Genomic DNA, 19,402 nt, shown 5'->3' with positions numbered 1-19,402 from the left:
GCCCAGGCTGGTCTCGAACTCCTGAGCTCAGGCAATCCACCTGCCTTGGCCTCCCAAAGTGCTAGGATTACAGATGTGAGCCACTGCGCCTGGCCCTTTGCTCACACTTCTATCCCAAACATCCTGCCCCCACCAAATCACTAATTAACCTTTCATCTTTCCAGATCTTAGCAAGTGGAACTTTTCCTCCTTTTCTAGAGAGGACTAACCATTTTCCTTTTTTGCCTCCACTACATTCTTTTCTTTTCTTTTTTTTTTTTTTTTGAGAAAGTCTTATTCTGTCACCCAGATTGGAAGAATGCAGTGGCATGATCTTGGCTCACTGCAGCCTCCGCCTCCCGGGTTCAAGTGATTCTTCTGCCTCAGCCTCCCAAGTAGCTGGGATTACAGGTGTGCGCCACCACACCCAGCTAATTTTTGTATTTCTAGTAGAGTTGGGGTTTCACCATATTGGCCAGGCTGGTCTGACCTCAGGTGATCCACCCACCTCGGCCTCCCAAAGTGCTGGAATTACCGGCGTGAGCCACCACACCTGGCCCACCTCCACTTCATTCTACACCCAGCACTCCTATTCCAACACCATGGAGAGTTACTACACTTAGGTGTTTATATAACCACATTTCCTTTTCAACATAAGCTGGAGGGCAGGCACCAGCTCTAACCCTAGCACCAAGCTAGTCCTTGGCAACTGGCAGGTACTCAGAATATATTTGTAAATGCATGGACCTTCTGTCACTCCCTGCATACAGTCTATCATAGGCTATCATCAGAGTCTCCCTGCATTTTCCCAGTCTCTCGCTGACCCTGTATTCTGGAAGAGTCAAGTTTGGCATGTCTTTGTAGGGATATGCAGGTCTGTTTGAGAGAGGGCCTTGTGCTGGGTTTACATATAAACTGTGTAAAAAAGGAAAAGTAGAATAGTTGTGAGTGTTTCCAGCGGAAAAGATGGGACTGTTTCTCTCTCCCTTCTTGTTTGTTTTAGAACCTGTCTTGGAGGTTGGCCCTCATACCAATGTCTGGACTGCCTGAGCAGAAAGCCATCTGCTGGCACTGTCCATCTCACATCAGAGCCTCGATACCCCCTGGAACTCCCTCAAATGACCACGTCCTATTTCTGAAATTGGAATGCTTTAGGAAGCTATCCTCAAACAATAAAAACGGGCTGCTTCCTGCTGTCCCCTTACTTTCCCTCAGAGCAGTGGTTTGCAAATTGTGTTCCAAGGAACCCTAGATTTCCCAAAATGCCTGATTTGACTTCAGTGAATGCTCTCGGGTTGATAAAAGGTTGTAATTTGCATCTTTAGACCTTGTTATCAAAATATTTTTGTTCATCAATATAGGCTTATGAAATTAACTCTGATAATAATTGTTATATGTTAAAATGTATAAATTTATACATTTTAAATCTACTGTATCTACTGTTTATATTATATATATATATATATTTTTTTTTTTGAGACTGAGTCTTGCTCTGTCACCCAGGCTAGAGTGCAGTGGCATGATCTCTGCTCACTGCAACCTCCACCTTCCTGATTCAAGTGATTCTCCAGCCTCAGCCTCCTGAGTAGCTGGGATTACAGGCACATGCCCCCACGCCCGGCTAACTTTTGTATTTTTAGTAGAGACGGGGTTTTGCCATGTTGGCCAGCCTGGTCTTGAACTCCTGACCTCAAGTGATCTACCTGCCTCGGCCTCCCAAAGTGCTGAGATGACAGGTGTGAGCCACCACCCCTGGCCTATATTATAATCTTATATAATGTTTCATTTAAAATTTCACCACTGGCTGGGCGTCGTGGCTCACATCTGTAATCCCAGCACTTTGGGAGGCCGAGGTGGGCAGATCACCTGAGGTTGGGAGTTCGAGACCAGCCTGGCCAACATGGTGAAACCCCGTTGCTACTAAAAATACAAAATTAGCTGGGCATGGTGGTGCACACCTGTAATCCCAGCTACTTGGGAGGCTGAGGCAGGAGAATTGCTTGAACCCGGGAGGCAGAGGTTGTGGTGAGCCCAGATCACGCCATTGCATTCCAGCACTACAACTTAGGCCACAAGAGTGAAACTCCGTCTAGAAAAAAGTAAAAATAAAAATAAAAATTCACCACTTAAAAAAAATGATTGGACTGGGCACAGTGTCTCATGTCTGTAATCCCAGCACTTTGGAAGGCCAAGGCAGGAGGATCACTTTGAGGCCAGGAGTTTGAGACCAGCCTGGGCAACACAGTGAGACCCTGTTTCTACAACAGCAACAAAAAGATTGCAACCCTGGCCGGGCGCCATGGCACACGCCTGTAATCCCAGCACTTTGGGAGGCCGAGGCGGGCGGATCACGAGGTCAGGAGATCAAGACCATCCTGGCTAACACAGTGAAACCCTGTCTCTGCTAAAAATACAAAAAATTAGCCAGGTGCAGTGGCGGGCGCCTGTAGTCCCAGCTACTCGGGAGGCTGAGGCAGGAGAATGGCGTGAACCTGGGAGGCGGAGTTTGCAGTGAGCTGAGATCGCGCCACTGCATTCCAGCCTGGGCGACAGAGCAAGACTCCGTCTCAAAAAAAAAAAAAAAAAATTGCAACCTTTCCTTCACTTTCCTAATCCGTCTAGCTCTGAGCTGCTTTTTCTTTTTGCCATAAGACACCATGGCACTTTTTACCATCTCACATACTATATAATTTATTATATGTGTATCATCTATTTCTTTTTGTTTATTATCTCTCTTCCCCCCACCCCTGAATGTAAACCCCATAAAAACAGGGACCTTTGTCTGTTTTGTTCACTGATGTATTCCAGGCACATAGAATAGGGCCTGGTAGATAGGAGAGGCTCAATATTTGTTGAATGATTTATTTTTATTTTATTTTTTTAGAGACAGGGTCTTACTCTGTCACCCAGGCTGTAGTGCAGTGGTGCAATCACAGCTCACTGAAGCTTCAACCTCCTAGGCCCAATTGATCTTCCCGGTTTGACCTCCCAAAGTGCTGGGATTATAGGCTCACAGCTTGAGAGGCTGAGGCAGGAGGATCACTTGAGCCCAAGAGTTCAAGACCAGCCTGGGCAACTAGCAAGACCCCTGTCTCAATAAAAATAAAAAATTAGTTGGGTGTGGTGAGGCACACCTGTAGTCTTAGCTACTCAGGAGGTTGAGGCGGGAGGATTGCTTGGGATGGGGAGTTTGAGGCTGCAGTGAGCCATGATCGCACCACGGCATTTCAGCCTGGGTAATAAAGTGAGACCCTGTCTCAAAAAAAAAAAAAAAAAATGACAAAGTGATTAATGGATATATGGATTGGCAATGGTATTCCAGGATCCAGAAAGGAAAGGTTTAAGAATTACCACCCTCAGCTTGGCCAGAAGGATGGCTCTATTCCCTGGTTTCTCCTTGTGTGTTTTGGTGGTACTCTCTATCCCCAAACTCTTCCCACCCTCAGAAACATCACCTGAGTATTTGTCAGGGTCACACTGGTGGCAAGAAGTTTCTCCTTTATTTGAGTAAGAGTTGGCTGGGCAAAGTTTGCAGAAAGAGGAGCCCTGCTTGTCTGCATATGTGCCGGGTTTGCAGGGGAAGCATTCTGAAGTGTAGGCCACCCCTAGGGAGGAAGAAGAGCACAGAAAAGCAAGGATTCAGCCTGGAGACTGAGTCCCCAGGAGACTGCAAAGTCAACAGCCCAGGAAGTCAGTAACCCTGCTCTCAGTACCTGTTATGGCGATGTTTCTCACCAGCACAGGCTTGGATACTTTGGACCATACTGAGAAGGCTGTGGTTCTCCAATAGAGGCCATTATTGCCTCGATTTAGCTCCACCTAAAAACCACAAACAGGAGCATTCGTTCATCACAGAGAGAAAGCTCACCAATCTGTTGGTGTAGCCTCTTGTTGGGACGACTCCTCTTACTAACTGCATGGTAATGCTTCTTTTGACCCTCTTCCTCCTCTTCCTCAGCTCTGTCCTTCCTCCCAACTTAGCACAGCTCCTCTCTCTTTCTAAGCCTCCTCTTACAACCCTCCCATCGCTCCCTGGATCATATATACCATGAGCATCTCTTATGGTGAGACCAGTAAAGAGACCTGAGGGTCCTGACAATAGGGTGACTGGCACTCCCTCATTCTTCTGTGGTTTTGCAGGGGACAGCCCCCCTCCCCAGAAGACCCAGTCTTAAAGCTGGAAAGTTGCTGGTCTTTGGAGTCAAGCCATAGAAGCGACAAGTCAGCTCACACCCATATTCTGTCAATGCTAGAGGACAGTAACTACAGCATCTTCATATCACACTCCTGCCCTCCAGGGACATCGGGGTGGAGGCTCAGACTGGGAGGAAGCACTCTCTGAGGAAAGGCCCTGGGTCCCTTTTCTGGGATCTCTGGGAGAAGGCTGGTGTGATACTCACACTGTGGAATTCCCATCCTTTCTCTGTGGTCTTCATCCATCTGGAGTCATCTGCATTGGGCTGGCACTGGTCATTCTGAACCTGACATAAAAAGAGTTTGGGACCAGAGTCTCAGCTTTCTAAGGAAATGGATACCTTTCCCCACATTGCACCAGCCCTCCAGAGGGCCCTTCTTTATATGGGAGGAGTTGCCAATTTCCTTTAGGGATTGAGCTCAAAACACATGAGCCTCAAAGTAGGTCAGGAGTTAGTCACACACACAAAATGAGTATTGGCACCAAAGAAACAACTTGTAACTCAGATGTGCTGTTTTCATGTCTGAGCTGGATAAAACACTTAGAAATCTGCCAGACAATTCTTCCCCCAAGAGTCCTTTCACGTTTGCCTTTTCTCCTTGCCTCCTGGGGCCTCAGCTCATTTTGCCCACAGCTCTCTCCAGAGGGAAAACAACGGTGATTCCCCCAAGCAGGGCTACACTCATGATGGATTCCTCAAATGGATCTGAACCCCAGAGAGACTTTTTAGCTCCCACCCTCCACCTTGGCCAGGGGCTTACGAAAAACTCAAAGATGATGCTGGAGTCTGGGTAGTAGTATTCGAAGTTGACGGTGCCGGATTGCTTCAGGTTGACGGCGTACATCAGTGTGGCTGTGCATTCGTCCGTGTTGGAGGCGATGTAGTCGCCCCGGGGAACCCACTTGGACCTGTGAAGGAACAGGAACCAGGTTCACAGGCAGGAGCACAGCCCACCAGGCTCTGTGCCATATGCAGGTCTCATGTTCTGCTGGGTCTTTGGGAATTTTCGGGCTTGTGATTCACAAACTGAAACTTGGTCCTGAAAATGCTCAGTGAAGAAGGGACAAAAGAAGCTCTCAGGTAGGTCAAGGACCTGGAGTACAGCTAAGAAGAGGAAGGCAGACAGGTGTGGAAGACAAGCAGGCATGCCTCCACATTGTGCAGAGCTACATGGGATATGGGTGGCAGGTGAAGTTGGGGAGGGATAACATTGTTTTTTTTTTTGAGGCAGAGTCTCGCTCTGTCTCCCAGGCTGCAGTGCAGTGGCGTGGCCTCAGCTCACCGCAACCTCTGCCTCCCGGGTTCAAGCAATTCTCCTGTCTCAGCCTCCCGAGTAGCTAGGATTACAGGCATGCACCACCACACCCAGCTAATTTCTGTATTTTTTTTTAGTAGAGACAGGTTTTCACCATGTTGGCCAGCCTGGTCTCGAACTCCTGACCTCAAGTGATCCACCCACCTCGGCCTCACAAAGTGCTGGGATTACAGGCATGAGCCACCGCCCCCAGTCAGGGAGGGATAACATTTATTGGTTGCTTACTGCCTTCCAGGTATTGAACTACATGCTTTATATTCATGATTTATTTTCATCAATAAGAGGAAATGTTCTTTCTGTTTAAGAGATGATGAAACTGGGGCTTGGAGAGTGCCAAGCCCAGTGTTACGAAGCCAGCGAGTGGCAGGGCTGAAATAGGGTCTGCCAAACTCTAAAGCTGTCAAATAACTCAGTAGACACAGATATTCTTCAGAACTCAGACATCCACCCAGTCTAGTCTACCTGTTTTTCCAGAAATGTCTACTATAAGATGCCACATGTAAATGGTTTTTGTGGAAAGGATGAGGGCCAGAGAACCCCGGAGACAGCCAACCTGGTCATGTCTGTTTTATCTCCTAAATACGTGTTCACTCTATCCACCCTGTCCACGGGCTCTCCCTACGCTCACCACCACACCATCTACGAACCAGCCCCCAAACTTGTCTCCCTGAAGCCAGTCCCGTATCCTCCAAGCCCTCTGCATGCTGCAGCCCAGAAGACAGATCCTCCAGAATAGACCTCTGACCATGGCACTCCCTTGCTTCAAATTAAAACCCCTGGGACTGACTCCCTGTGGCCCTCAGGATAGGGTACAAATTCCTGATGCACTCTTTATACTTGAACTCTATGACATTTCTTTCAATTCCTCTGCCAAGCTTTCTCTGACCTCTGGGCCTCCTGATATCCTCTTCCCTCTTCCTGGAACAAATTTCCTCCTCTCTCTCTCGGTTTAACCCCTACTGTGTCTTAAATGTCACTTAATCTAAAAAGTCTTCCTTGATTCTATCTGCTTCTGCTATGGGTGCCCTTAGCTCTCTTTGCACCCCTTCTCATAGCCATAATCCCATGATATTTTATCTATTTTTAGTATATAATGAATATGTAAGACCTATACAATGGTGTAATGAACACTCACCGACCCACCACCCTGCTTAAGAAGTTCAACACAGCAGAAGCCTCTGTGTACCCTCCGCTAACCTCATCCCTTTTCCTGGAACACACTGGCTTCCCCACGACCAAGTGACTACTTCCCTGAATCTGGTGTTTAACATGCACATGCGGTTCTCTACATGTATGTATCTCTAAACAACATACTGCATGGTAGTGCTTTGCATGTTCTCAAACTTCACATAAATGGTATTATATTTATGGGCTCTGAAACTCACTTCGGGAAGGGAGGGACTTCAGTATACTAACTGGGAGATTCATTCATATTCACACATCCAGCTTTTCTGGCTTCGTCTTTACTACTGCATAACATTCCTTTGTATGGCTCTACCATATATATTTGTGCATTACTCGTTGATGGACATTTGGATTGTTTGCAGTTTTGTGTGCACATTCTGCTGTGTTCCTGCCTCTTTAGGCACATGTCTGAGTAGAAAGCCTGGGAGGAGAACTGTATGTGAGCCTCCCATTTACCAGCTACTGCTACACTGTCCTGTTGCTCCACATTCTCTCCAAATTTGAAACTGTCACACCTCAAAATTGTTGCCAATATTATATGAGGGAAGAGACCAAATTTACCTTGCTCACTAAAGTATTCCTAGCACCAGCCTGGGCCTGGCACATAGTGGGGACTCACAGGGTTAAAGAGTTGAACGTAGAAACAGGTAATCAAAAACACTCACGCTATTGCACTGTTTTGCCTGAGACCAGCCCAGGTTTCCAGTTGCTTAATAATGGCCAGTTGAATGGGCGTGGTGGCTCACGCCTATAATCCCAGCACTTTGGGAGGCTGAGGCAGGTGGATCACCTGAGGTCAGGAGTTCGAGACCATCGAGACCAGCCTGACCAATATGGTGAAACCCCAACTCCACTAAATATGCAAAAATTAGCTGGGTGTTGTGGCGCATGCCTGTAATCCCAGCTCCTCAAGAGGCTGAGGCAGGAGAATTGCTTGAACTTGGGAGGCGGAGGTTGCAGTGAGCCAAGATCGTGCCATTGCACTCCAGCCTGGGTGATAAAGCGAGACTCCATCTCAAAATAATAATAATAATAATAATAATAATAATAATAGCCAGTTAAAGGAACCTCAGATTAGTCCACAGATTTCCCCCTGTGTTTGCCAGAATAACATGGTTATTTTCAGCTCTTTGACAGTCAGTGTTATTCTCAAAACGAAAATATATAACATGAGCTCGTCCAAAATATCCCATCTAACCTAACAGCATTGATTTTTCCTTGTTGAAAGGGTTAACCTTTAATGCTGATGTGCTCCACGACATCAGCTATAAATAACTCTTGAAGTTTAATGAATAATTAAAAAGATGCCATAAGTGTGTTACATTTGCAAAATGCATCATAATTCCGATTTTTGTCAGAGTTGCCCCTGGTGAAGACATTTCATATTTAATAATAACAACATGTTTTGATTGATTTCTAGGGTCAGGCATCGCTCTAAATTCTTTACAAGTATCATCTCATCAATCCTTACCTCAACCTATAAGAGTACTATTTTTATCATCATTTTTAGAATGAAGAAACTGAAGCCCAGAAGTGCTTAGGAAACTTACCCTAGGTCATCCAGTTGTGATCTGCATATAATATTTTTCTTTTTTTTTTTTTTTTTTTTTTTTTTTTTGAGACAGAGTCTCGCTCTATCGCCCGGGCTGGAGTGCAGTGGCGCAATCTCGGCTCACTGCAAGCGCCGCCTCCCAGGTTCACGCCATTCTCCTGCCTCAGCCTCTCCGAGTAGCTGGGACTACAGGCGCCCGCCACCACGCCCGGCTAATTTTTTGTATTTTTTTAAGTAGAGACGGGGTTTCACTGTGGTCTCGATCTCCTGACCTCGTGATCCGCCCGCCTCGGCCTCCCAAAGTGCTGGGATTACAAGCGTGAGCCACCGCGCCCGGCCAATATTTTTCATTTTTAATGTTTACATTTCTCTCTCATTCTTGTTTCACTGTCACAGTCTTTGGGCGTCTGCTCGATCTTTTCCACTAATATATGACATTCTTTCTATTACTCCCACATCACTCCTGTTCCCTTAGCTTATCCTAGTCTCTGATCTCAGGCCAGTACCTTAGCCCTGGGACATCAACCCAGGACCCACGGAGGATCCCTGAAGGCTCAGGATCCTGCCATGGATACTCCGTTCAGCTGGTCTGTTTTGTCCCCAATTATTTATTTTGTCTATTTTGAGCCAGACACTATGTTAGATGCTGGAGACACAGTGATGAACAAGACAAGTATGATCCTTTCCCTCTTGGGGCTTGCATTCTCTTTCTAGTTGAGGAGACAGAAGCTTAACTAATCACACAATCACATAGTAATGACTGTGATAAGTGCCATTGGAGAAATGCAGGATGATAAAGAGCGTGTAACAGGAGTCTATGGGGTTGGGGATGGTTTGTTTGAGGAAGTGATTTTTAGGTAGAGACCTGAGGGTTAAGTAGGAGTCATAGAAGAGGGGACAGAGAGTCACATGTTCAAATGCCCTGAGGAGGGGAAGGAGTGTGATGGTCAGTGTGGCTGGAACACAGCAAGTGAAGACAGAAGGAAAGTGGGAGAGGCTGGGGAAACGGCCAGACGGCAGGGGGCAGGGCAGCAGGGCCCTGCAGGCTGTGGGAAGGTAGTGGACTTTATCCCAAGAGTAATTGGTAGCCACTGAATCTAGGGTTTTGAGCGGGAAAGTACTGTGATTGGATTTAAGGAGATGAGGCTGGGTGCAGTGGCTCACACCTGTAATCCCAGTACTTTGGGAGGCTGAGGCAGAAGGATCATTTGAGCCCAGGAGTTTGAGTCCAACCTGGGCAACATACTGAAACCCTGTCTCTAGAAAAAATAAGAAGTTAGCCAGGTGTGGTGGCATGTGCCTGCAGTCCCAGCTACGCAGGAGGTTGAGGTGGGAGGATGGCTTCAGCCCGGGGAGGTTGAGGCTGCAGTGAGCTGTGATTGCGCCATTGGACTCCAGCCTGGGTGACAGAGTGAGATTTTGTTTCTTAAAAAAAAAGAAAAAAGAAAGATGAATCTGGCTGCTGAGTGGACAGGCCTGGAGGAGGCTGGGAATGGAAGCAGGAGACCAGCTTGGAGTCTCTTGAGGCAGAGCAGGCAGGATTTGGGTAGCTGCATAGCTGAATAGGAAAGCCAAATACTTGCGCTCTAGGTATCAGCTCAATTATTGCCTTTCTGAGGGATGATGGGGAAACCACAAAAACCTCTCCAGATGGCCATTTCCTCTCCATTGACGGAGAAATATCCTCTCCCTCCCTCCCAGGGATGTCGTGGGATGCCTTAAGATACAGGCCCTGAAATAGTCCGTGCCGTGGAAACACAAGTTGTTATTAACCCACCCACATCCTGCCTCACTGAGAGATAATGATTTCTGGACTCTTGGTGCAGTCCCCAGAGAGAGAAGAAATCCTTCCTTTACATGGTAGGAATTGACTGAGCCAGGTCTGCACCTTGTCCAGGGCCTAATGACATTCTCCATTAGGACTCAAATGGGGGTTGGTTGTCTTAACCCACACATTCCCGCTCCTTCCAGCTTTAAAGCTCTCTAGCTTTATCTCTGCCTCCAGTATTGTCATGCTAATGAATCTGACACACCAAATTGAACTCTAAAATAACATAACATTAAAATTGGACTATAGATTAAATAGCCACTGCTTGGCTTAGACAAGATTTAAGTATAGGAATGGGAGACATTGCTCCCAGTTTTTAGAAATCCAAGTGTAATACAATTCTTGAGTCCTTCTTATCCATTTGATTGTTTGGGTATAAGTGAAACTTTCATTTGCTTTCCTCCTGTATTCATTGTCCATATTTAATAAGGAACAATATGACTGCCTTTCATATCCTCATATCCCCCCCACTTTCGCTCCCTGGGACCCAATGTTGCCTTGTCCATAATAAATGTTATTTGAATGTGGCATTGTGGAGCAGTGGAAGCTTGGGTTTGAATTTCAATCTCGCCAGCTGTAAGCCGGATAACAAAGGGCAGGTGATAACCTTGCTGAGCTTCCAGTTCCTCGTCTCTGTAATAGAAATAGTAATGCCTATTTCACAGGGTTCTTGTGAGAATTAGAGAAAATAATATATGTAAAGCATCCAGAATAGTGCCTGGCCTACAAAAGACATATCTGAAATAGATATCCAGTTCTCCAAGCACCCTGGGCTGAGCTTTCCAAGAAAATTTTCTAGTCACTAGGGTCTCACAGTGTTTGGAAGATTTCAGCCAGCACTGAGCAAAGGCTAGGCAGAATCAGTTTTAGAAGTTAGCACCCAAGGTGGCTCATGCCTGTAATCCCAGTACTTTGAGAGGCTGAGGCAGGTGGATCACCTGAGTTCAGGAGTTTGAGACCAGCCTGGCCAACATGGTGAAACCCCATCTCTACTAAAATAATACAAAAAAATTAGCCAGGCGCGGTGGCTCACGCCTGTAGTCCCAGCACTTTGGGAGGCAGAGGCGGGTGTATCACAAGGTCAGGAGTCAGGAGATCGAGACCATCCTGGCTAACACGGTGAAACCCCGTCTCTACTAAAAATAAAAAAAAATTAGCCAGGTGTGGTGGTGGGTGCCTGTAGTTCCAGCTACTCGGGAGGCTGAGGCAGGAGAACGGCGTGAACCCGGGAGGCGGAGCTTGCAGTGAGCGGAGACCGCGCCACTGCACTCCAGCCTGGGTGACAGAGTGAGACTCCATCTCAAAAAAAAAAAAAAAAATTAGCCAGGCATTGTGGCACACACACCTGTAACCCAGCTACTCAGGAGGCTGAGGCAGGAGAATCACTTGAACCTGGGAGCTGGGGGTTGCAGTGAGCCGAGATGGCATCACTGCACTCCAGCCTGGGTGACAGAGTGAGACTCTGTCTCAGAAAAAAAAAAAAAGAAGTTAGCAGCCAAGCTGGGAAGACACCCAAGCTTTGCATATTGTGTTCCATTCAAGCTGAGAAAGTATACTGGCTGATCCAAAATTCCGTGGTGGAAATCCAGTTGGTTTTTTTGGTTTTGGTTTTTGTTTTTCTTTTTTTAAGATGGAGTTTCGCTCTTGTTGCCCAGGCTGGAGTGCAATGGTGCAATCTCAGCTCACTGCAACCTCTGCCTCCCGGTTCAAGCAATTCTCCTGCCTCAGCCTCCCGAGTCGCTGGGATCACAGGTGCGCACCACCACGCCGGGCTAATTGTTTGTATTTTTAGTAGAGACAGGGTTTCACCATGGCCAGGCTGGTCTTGAACTCCTGACCTCAGGTGATCCACCCGCCTTGGCCTCCCAGAGTGTTGGGATTACAGGCGTGAGCCACTGCGCCCGGCCGGTTTTTGTTTTCCATTGAGACAGGGTCTTGCTCTGTTATCCAGGGGTACAGTGGTGCGATCATAGCTCACTCTAACCTTGAACTCCTGGCTCAAGTGATCCTCTTGCCTCAGCCTCTTGAGTAGCTGGGACTACAGACATGCACCACCACACCTGGCAAATTTTTTAACTTTTTGTAGAGACAGGGGTCTCGTTATGTTTCCCAGGCTGGTCTCAAACTTTTGGCCTCAGGCAGTCCTCCCACATCAGCCTCTCAAAGTGCTGGGATTACAGGGGTGAGTCACTGTGCCCAGCTCCAACTGAGTTTTGTTTTAAATAGACTGGGCCATTTAACCCTTGTCCCCCTTGTCCACTCTCTTATTTCCCCATGTTTTTTACCTCCCACAAATGCCTGTCCATCACTGGTAAGTTTAGGCCAGTAAGAGTGGGCCAGGCAGAGTCACATCCACTGGTCTTGTGGGCACAGCTGCAGGCCTCACTCTGGCAGCCTGGCTTCCTCTTCCCTCCATCCTCCCTGCCTAGCCTGAGGGGCAGCAGAGGAGGCTGTCCAGTGTGCCCTGCAGCCCCTTCCCCAGTGGGCTGGGGTTGGGGTGGGGGTGTGTGCAGACTCACGAAGTGCAATTCCCGGTGGACTCAGCAGCACTGTCATCTAGCTCCATGTTGGCTGAGAGGCTGGCAAAGCCATGGGGCAGCTCATCCCACTCATCAAACCGAATGCCTGTGCCGAGGGAGTAGCGGCCCTCAGCGCATGGCTTACACGACTGGTCCTTCATATCCAGAAACTCCCCGGCGTTGCAGGAGAAGGCTGGAAAACAGGGTAGAGACAAGGTGGGGTTTCAGGTCACTGCAGCCCCAGAAGTGGACGGGCTGCGAGCAGCTGAAGGGAGGAGCACTGGGTTGGGGTCTAGGAGTTTGGCCCACCAAGATTTAGGGCCATGGCATTTACTGTGTGATTTTATTTTATTTTTCTTAAAAAAATTTTTTTTCAGCAGTGATATTCCTTGCTATGTGTCATTCTATTTGTATGGAATGGCCAAAAGAGGCGAAGCCATAGAGACAGAAAGTAGATTTGTGGTTGCCAGGGGCTGTGGGGAGGCGCTGGGGAGAGATTGCTAATAATATGAGGTTTCTTTCTAAGATGATTAAAATGTGAAATGAGAGTGATGATGGTTGCTGTGAATATTCTAAAAACCACTGAATTTTATCCTTAAAGGAATGAATTTCATGGCATATAAATTGTATACCAATAAAGCTGTTATTAAAAAAAAATAGATCTAGGGCCACGGACACTCTGCCTTGCTGTGGGACTTTGGGCATGTCCCTGGCACTCGTTTCCTTTGGAGAGGTGCCCTGACCATTCTGAGAGCTCTCTGGTGAAGAGGATGCCAAGGTCTCTTGTGCTGACTCCTCTGAATGACACATGGCCCTTCAGCCTTGAATTTCTCCCTTGAGCCTCTGGCCTCTGCCTTTCTGGTTGTACTGCCACCATACTAGGTGGGATTCTCATGACCTGTTAACTCAATCATTGCAACATCTTCCTAACTAGTTCCCTATTCTTATTTTTGCTCATTCTGTGGTCAGGGGTACCTTTCTAAAACAGATGTGATCAGGCACAGTGGCTCATACCTGTAAACCCGACACTTTGAGAGACCAAGGCAGGAGGATCACTTGAGCCCAGGAGTTTGAGGCCAACCTGGGCAACACAGTCAGACCCTGTCACTACCAAAAAAAATGTTTAAATTAGCTGGGAGTGGTGGCATGTGCCTGTAATCCTAGCTACTCAAAAGGCTGAGGTGGGAAAATTACTTGAGCCCAGGAGGTCGAGGCTACAGAGCTAAGATTGCACCACTGTACTTCAGCCTAGGAAAAAGAGTGAGATCTTGTCTTTAAAAAAATAAAAAGTAAAACACATATGTACTATTATTCTCCTTATTTTAAAAATAAACAGGCACTCCCTTTTGGTTCTAGAATTATGCTCTTGGCCTGGCATTCAAAGTTTTCCACGATTTCCCTCCAGCCTAACTTCCCAGCTTGACTTCCCACTACAAATCTTTCTCCACCTCAACTCCATCCATCACCTTCTCTGTGTTGCCTCTACCCTGGACCACAAGCTCTTCCTCAAATGTGTCACTCTTCATCCACATCTAAACTTTTGCTCCAGTGGCCCTCCCAGCTATGCCTGATCCCTAAATATTCGCAACTCTCATTCTTTCTCATATCATATATGTCTGCCACCCACTAGGCTCTGCGCATCTCCGGGGATGGCTGGCTCAGTGACTGGCACAGACTGGGAGCTTCATGAATGTTTCTGAAACAATGAGTGAATGAATGAATGTCTGCACTTTCCACCACCCTAAGCTTCTGAAAGCAGAGAGTGTGCCTTATTTGTCTTTGCAGTTCAAAAGATGGCTCATTTGTTTCCACTAGTCACACCTCAGTTCTGCTCAGGTCTCAGCAATATCCAGTCATTAATTTAACAAGTATTTATTTGCTCACTTACTCAAACAGGCACTGTACTAAGCTGATTTTAGAATTTAAATATCTTCAAATTCCTTTCCAACTCTTCAAATAATTCCATAAATCTAGTGCCTGGTTTTTCTTGTTATTCCCTTCGCATTCCTAAAAGAATAATGCAGGGAAAACAGCTGCCAATTGCAGAAAAGTTGTGACTGCAGAGTCACGGAGGCGGGCGCTGGGGCTGCGGCAAGCCACTGCCTTTCCTATTGCACAATCAGATCCACAGTCAGGAAGATTCTTGTCTCCTGAAGTGATGCCTGGAGCGTTTTAAAGGACGTCTCTGCAGAAACTTAGCCTCTCTGACTTCCTTTTTAAGAACGAAAGCAAATCTCAGTCTTCCCTAATGACTGATTGTGGCTGGCGAGTGAGTGTAGATTGGAGAGACATACACAGGCAAAAATGAAAATGTATGCAAACAGAAAAGAACATCTGAGTGCACACAGCTGGCATTGCTTATGCTGTATCCACTGATGGGATTTAAATTCCTTTAAAAAATGAAAGTAAATTCAGATATCCAGTTTGCATTCATGAAACACTTCTGCACCAAATCTCATAAGGGTCTGGGATGTGGGGACTAATTGGGGAAAAGATCTGATTCCTTAATGCAGCTGCTCTGCCAGGAAGGGCCCAGATTGGATGGCAGGAGACTTGGAGGAGAGACCAAAGCTGAGTGACAGGGAAGCCCTGAGCAGGATAGCTGCTTACAGCACTCGGTGCCCTTGACGGGGTCGGGCAAGCTGGTGCACAGGCCTGGGGTATGCGGCACGGCGACCCTCCACCTGGAACCCGTGCTGTCACACGCCGTGTACTCATAGTGGTACTCAGACTGCAGGAGAGAGAACAGTGGGCAAAATGTGCATTAGCAGTGATCAAACATTGACAGCTTCCCACCCGCTTCCTGCCCAGCACCATGGCTACTGATGCTCATCCTCTCAGAAATGGGCCCTGGGACCCCCAGCAGGGAGCTGATGATTATGAACCGAGTACAAGAACTACAATGATTTGGATCATTCCCTTCCACCCAGCCGTGGTCTAGTCCCTAGAAATCATTTTTGTGTGTGACTCTGTTTGTTGTTATGTTTAAGTAATGTCCTTATGGAGCAGAGGAATGTGGGAAGGTAACTAAGGAACAGGCTAGAAATAGGTGGAGTTTTTCTTATTCCAAAGTGTGGAATTTATGAACGAGGACATTCTAAATGGAAGGATGTTCTAAATGGAAGCCTTAGTCCACAAAAAATTTACAAAGGCTCATCACAGAAGTGGTATGTGTTTCTATTTCCCCGTGTTTCTTTTTTTTTTTTTTTTTTTTTGAGACGGAGTCTCGCTCTGTCGCCCAGGCTGGAGTGCAGTGGCATGATCTTGGCTCACCGTAACCTCCGCCTCCTGGGTTCAAGGGATTCTCCTGCCTCAGCCTCCTGAGTAGCTGGGACTACAGGCGCCCGCCACCACGCCAGGCTAATTTTTGTATTTTTAGTAGAGACGGGGTTTCACCACGTTAGCCATGCTGGTCTCAAACTCCTGACTTTGCGATCCACCTGCCTTGCCCTCCCAAAATGCTGGGATTACAGGCGTGAGCCACCACACCTGGCCCTATTTCCCTGTGTTTCTTATGCTCCCTTACCGCTCAGAAAGACTATGAATTCCCAATTGCATTTTATGAAAACATATTTAGCCGAGGCAGGTGATGTGCTCTCACTTGAGCCTGTTCATCCCTAATTTGTCTGTGCAATGGGAAACTCATAGTTTAATTGTTTTACCTGAGCTAAAAATAAATGGAATAACAACAAAACAAATCAAGCATTAAATAAAACAACAACAACAAACAGTTCTACTCAGAACAAAGAAAACACAATTGATGTGCCAATGCCCTTAAGTGTTTCTTCCTCCTTTAAATCTGGTAATAAACAACAGACTATGGAATTAGCAATGATTTTGGCTCTGACAAGTATTTTACAATCTACATTACCTAAAACTATATTCAAGCCCAGAGGTACTTTGTATTACTGTATGCATAAGAAAAATAGAATTAATGTCCCCCTTTAACCCACGTGAAAACATGATTGCGTAACATGTATAACGTCAAGGAGCTAAGACAAAAAATACAACAGTTTTGAAGTTTGCTAATCTGATAATGCGTCAGGACCAAAAGGAAAAAGCTTTATTTTTGGGGATAGGTAAACACACTGCATTTCATCTATTCCAAGATGCACGCTTTTTCCACATCTAACATCTGTGAAATCAAGACGTGTCTTAAAATTAACACAGTAAGGAAGCATTGTGTTATGTTTTAGGGGATAGAGCTTTTTCTTTCTTTATGACACATTAAAAAAATGGTGTCTTAGAAGCAGTGGCGTTTCAGACTTGTTGCAATATGGTAAAGATGTAGTTTCTTTTCTTTTTTTTTTTTAGACAGTCTCTTGCTCTGTCACCCAGGCTGGAGTGCAGTGGCGTGATGATGGCTCACTGTAATCTTGACTTCCTGGGCTCAAGTGATCCTCCCACCTCAGCTTCCCAAGTAGCTGAGACTACAGGAGCCACTACATGCACCACCATGCCCAGCCAATAGATTAACTTTTGACCAGAATCTTTGGCTTTGGATGTAGATGTCAATGTCATCTAGGAAAGAAAGAACATCAGGATGGGAATTCTTTGTGCCCTCTCTGGGTCTATTTTTCCTAATAATTCTTGTCTTTTCCTCATCTCAGACTCTGAGGATAAATAGGGCAACTATACACATATGATGTCAATCCACTTCTTAAAGTGATACTCTCAAAAGGGTTTTGCTGCAAGAATGAGGGGTAAAATCCACTGTGTATACATTAAATGGAGAATTGAGTGAGCAAGGCAGAAAGGACTGGGTGGTGCTTGTGAACATATTCATGCTGGTCTTTTGTGTAGTGTGTTCACAGTTCCCAAATACCATCTCGTCTGATCTTCACGACTCCCTATAAGGCAAGTAGACCAGGGGGTGTTTCCTTCATTGTACAGATGAGAAAATAGACTCTCAGTGGCATGATAGCTTGTCCAAGGTCACCCAGCCGATAAGTCACTGAGCTAGAAATCAGGCCTTCCCACCAGGAATCCTCCTCCACCCTTATAGACTCTGACCAAACACAGACTCACACAGGGCCAAATTTAACAGCCAAATCTAAAAATTAAACATGACAGTGTTGGTTGTCTGCCAGCAGCCAGGCTCACTTCTAAGGCCTGAGAATTGGTGTTAAAATATCTAATCTCTTCGAAGATCATCTCAGTTCATTCTGACTGCATTTGGCCTCTTAGAGGCACATGGGCCAAATCCATTACTTTTCATCGTCTTTCATTTGATGTCCCCTGGGTCTCACTCAGGTGGGAGGTTTGCTGAGGAAATGGTGGTTCCAAGCCTAAGAAAATTTCCCTTTCAATATGTGCTCATTTACTTCATGCCACTTGGGGATATTTACATAATTCAAGGTGGCTGGTTCTAATACACCTGTTTCAAATCTGAACTACACTTTGAGATCACACCATTCAAAACATAAGCTTAGGGCCGGGCACAGTGGCTCATGCCTGTAATCCCAGCACTTTGGGAGGCCAAGGTGGGTGGATCACCTGAGGTCAGGAGTTTGAGACCAGCCTGGCCAACATGGTGAAACTCTGTCTCTACTAAAAATACAAAAATTAGGTGTGGTGGCACGTGCCTGTAATCCCAGCTACTCAGGAGGCTGAGGCAAGAGAATCGCTTGAACCTGGGAGTGGGGGCGGAAGTTGCTGTGAGCCAAGATAGCACCACTTTACTCCACCCTGGGCAAAAAAAGCAAGACTCCATCTAAAAAAAAAAAAAAAAAAAGACATAAGCTTAGAGAGAGTTAAATCAGGGATAGAGCTGGCAGGACTCCTCAATTATATTCAGCGTTCTGCAAACACATCAATTCCCTGACAGTACTTCAGTTTACTCAGTGATCTGTCTGAAAGTATATAATTTGCATATAGTGCAGGTCTACAAAGAAGCACATAAACACATTCAGTATATACATCCAGCACGTAACTCCTTCCTCCTCCCTGTGCACAATTCTATGACGCCCACCCAAATTACACGGTTAAATGGGACACAGCAGGCAGTGGGTGCTGCCTGTTCATCAGAGAAATAAAGGAAGGGTTTAGAAATGAGGAGATGGGGAACTTTAGTTAGTGCATCCTTCCCTAGCATCATCCAGCCATGTAATACTCCTGGGCACATGAGAAGGAAGAGGAAAAAAAACCCTGAAACTGGAAAATGCTTTGCCTGTATTGACTGATCTGTTGGTAACACTGATCTTTCTGTTCTAGAATTCACTCAGACTCACAATATTTTTAGTCCTTACTGTGTGGATATTGAATGGACTGCTGAAATGACCAAAAAAAAAAAAAAAAGAAAACTGTCAAGTCAGGATGGTACCTGGATGGAAATCTGTCCTTCCTTCTACCTTCCCACCACTTGCTTTCAAAATAGTATCTGTTACTTTTAAAAATGATTATCAAAGTAACAGTTTAGAGGCCAGGCGCAGTGGCTCACACCTGTAATCCTGGCACTTTGGGAGGTCGAGGCAGGCGAATTACTTGAGGTCAGGAGTTCGAGACCAGCCTGGCCAACATGGTGAAACCCCGTCTCTACTAAAAATACAAAAATTCATCGGTCGTGGTGGCATGTGCCTGTAGTCCCAGCTACTCAGCAGGCCAAGGTGGGAGGATGACCTGAGCCTGGGAGGTTGAGGCTGCAGTGAGCCGCGATTGTGCCACTACATTCCAGCCCAGATGACAGAGTGAGACCCTGTCTCAAATAAAAAAGGGAACTGTTTAGAGATTAGAGATTGGAGGTAATCTATGGGTTAGATGCTAGAGCTGTACTTCGTTACCATCCACTGCGGAAGATGAATAAGGTTTAAGCTGGTTAGCTGATGACAG

The 19,402-nt window shown here is 46.3% G+C and overlaps 1 protein-coding gene across 4 annotated transcripts in view; it reads right to left on the bottom strand.

Moving 5' to 3' along the window:
- ELAPOR1 (endosome-lysosome associated apoptosis and autophagy regulator 1) overlaps nt 1-19,402 on the bottom strand; it is a 92,323-nt gene that overhangs the window by 27,480 nt on the left and 45,441 nt on the right. For 3 of the 4 annotated variants that reach the window (XM_063624432.1, XM_063624433.1, XM_063624434.1), the window contains 6 exons: nt 15,185-15,305; nt 12,575-12,767; nt 4,936-5,083; nt 4,380-4,460; nt 3,693-3,798; nt 3,435-3,584 (listed from right to left, as the gene is read on the bottom strand). In XM_063624432.1, the coding sequence (XP_063480502.1) occupies nt 3,435-3,584; nt 3,693-3,798; nt 4,380-4,460; nt 4,936-5,083; nt 12,575-12,767; nt 15,185-15,305 (799 nt within the window). The remainder of the gene's footprint in view (nt 1-3,434; nt 3,585-3,692; nt 3,799-4,379; nt 4,461-4,935; nt 5,084-12,574; nt 12,768-15,184; nt 15,306-19,402) is intronic. The other variant, XM_063624435.1, reaches the window with a different exon arrangement.

Source organism: Symphalangus syndactylus, chromosome 12, assembly GCF_028878055.3.
Source record: "Symphalangus syndactylus isolate Jambi chromosome 12, NHGRI_mSymSyn1-v2.1_pri, whole genome shotgun sequence".
Lineage (NCBI taxonomy): Eukaryota > Metazoa > Chordata > Mammalia > Primates > Hylobatidae > Symphalangus > Symphalangus syndactylus.
Note: the sequence above shows the minus strand (reverse complement) of the source record. Positions and strands in the feature narration are given on the sequence as shown.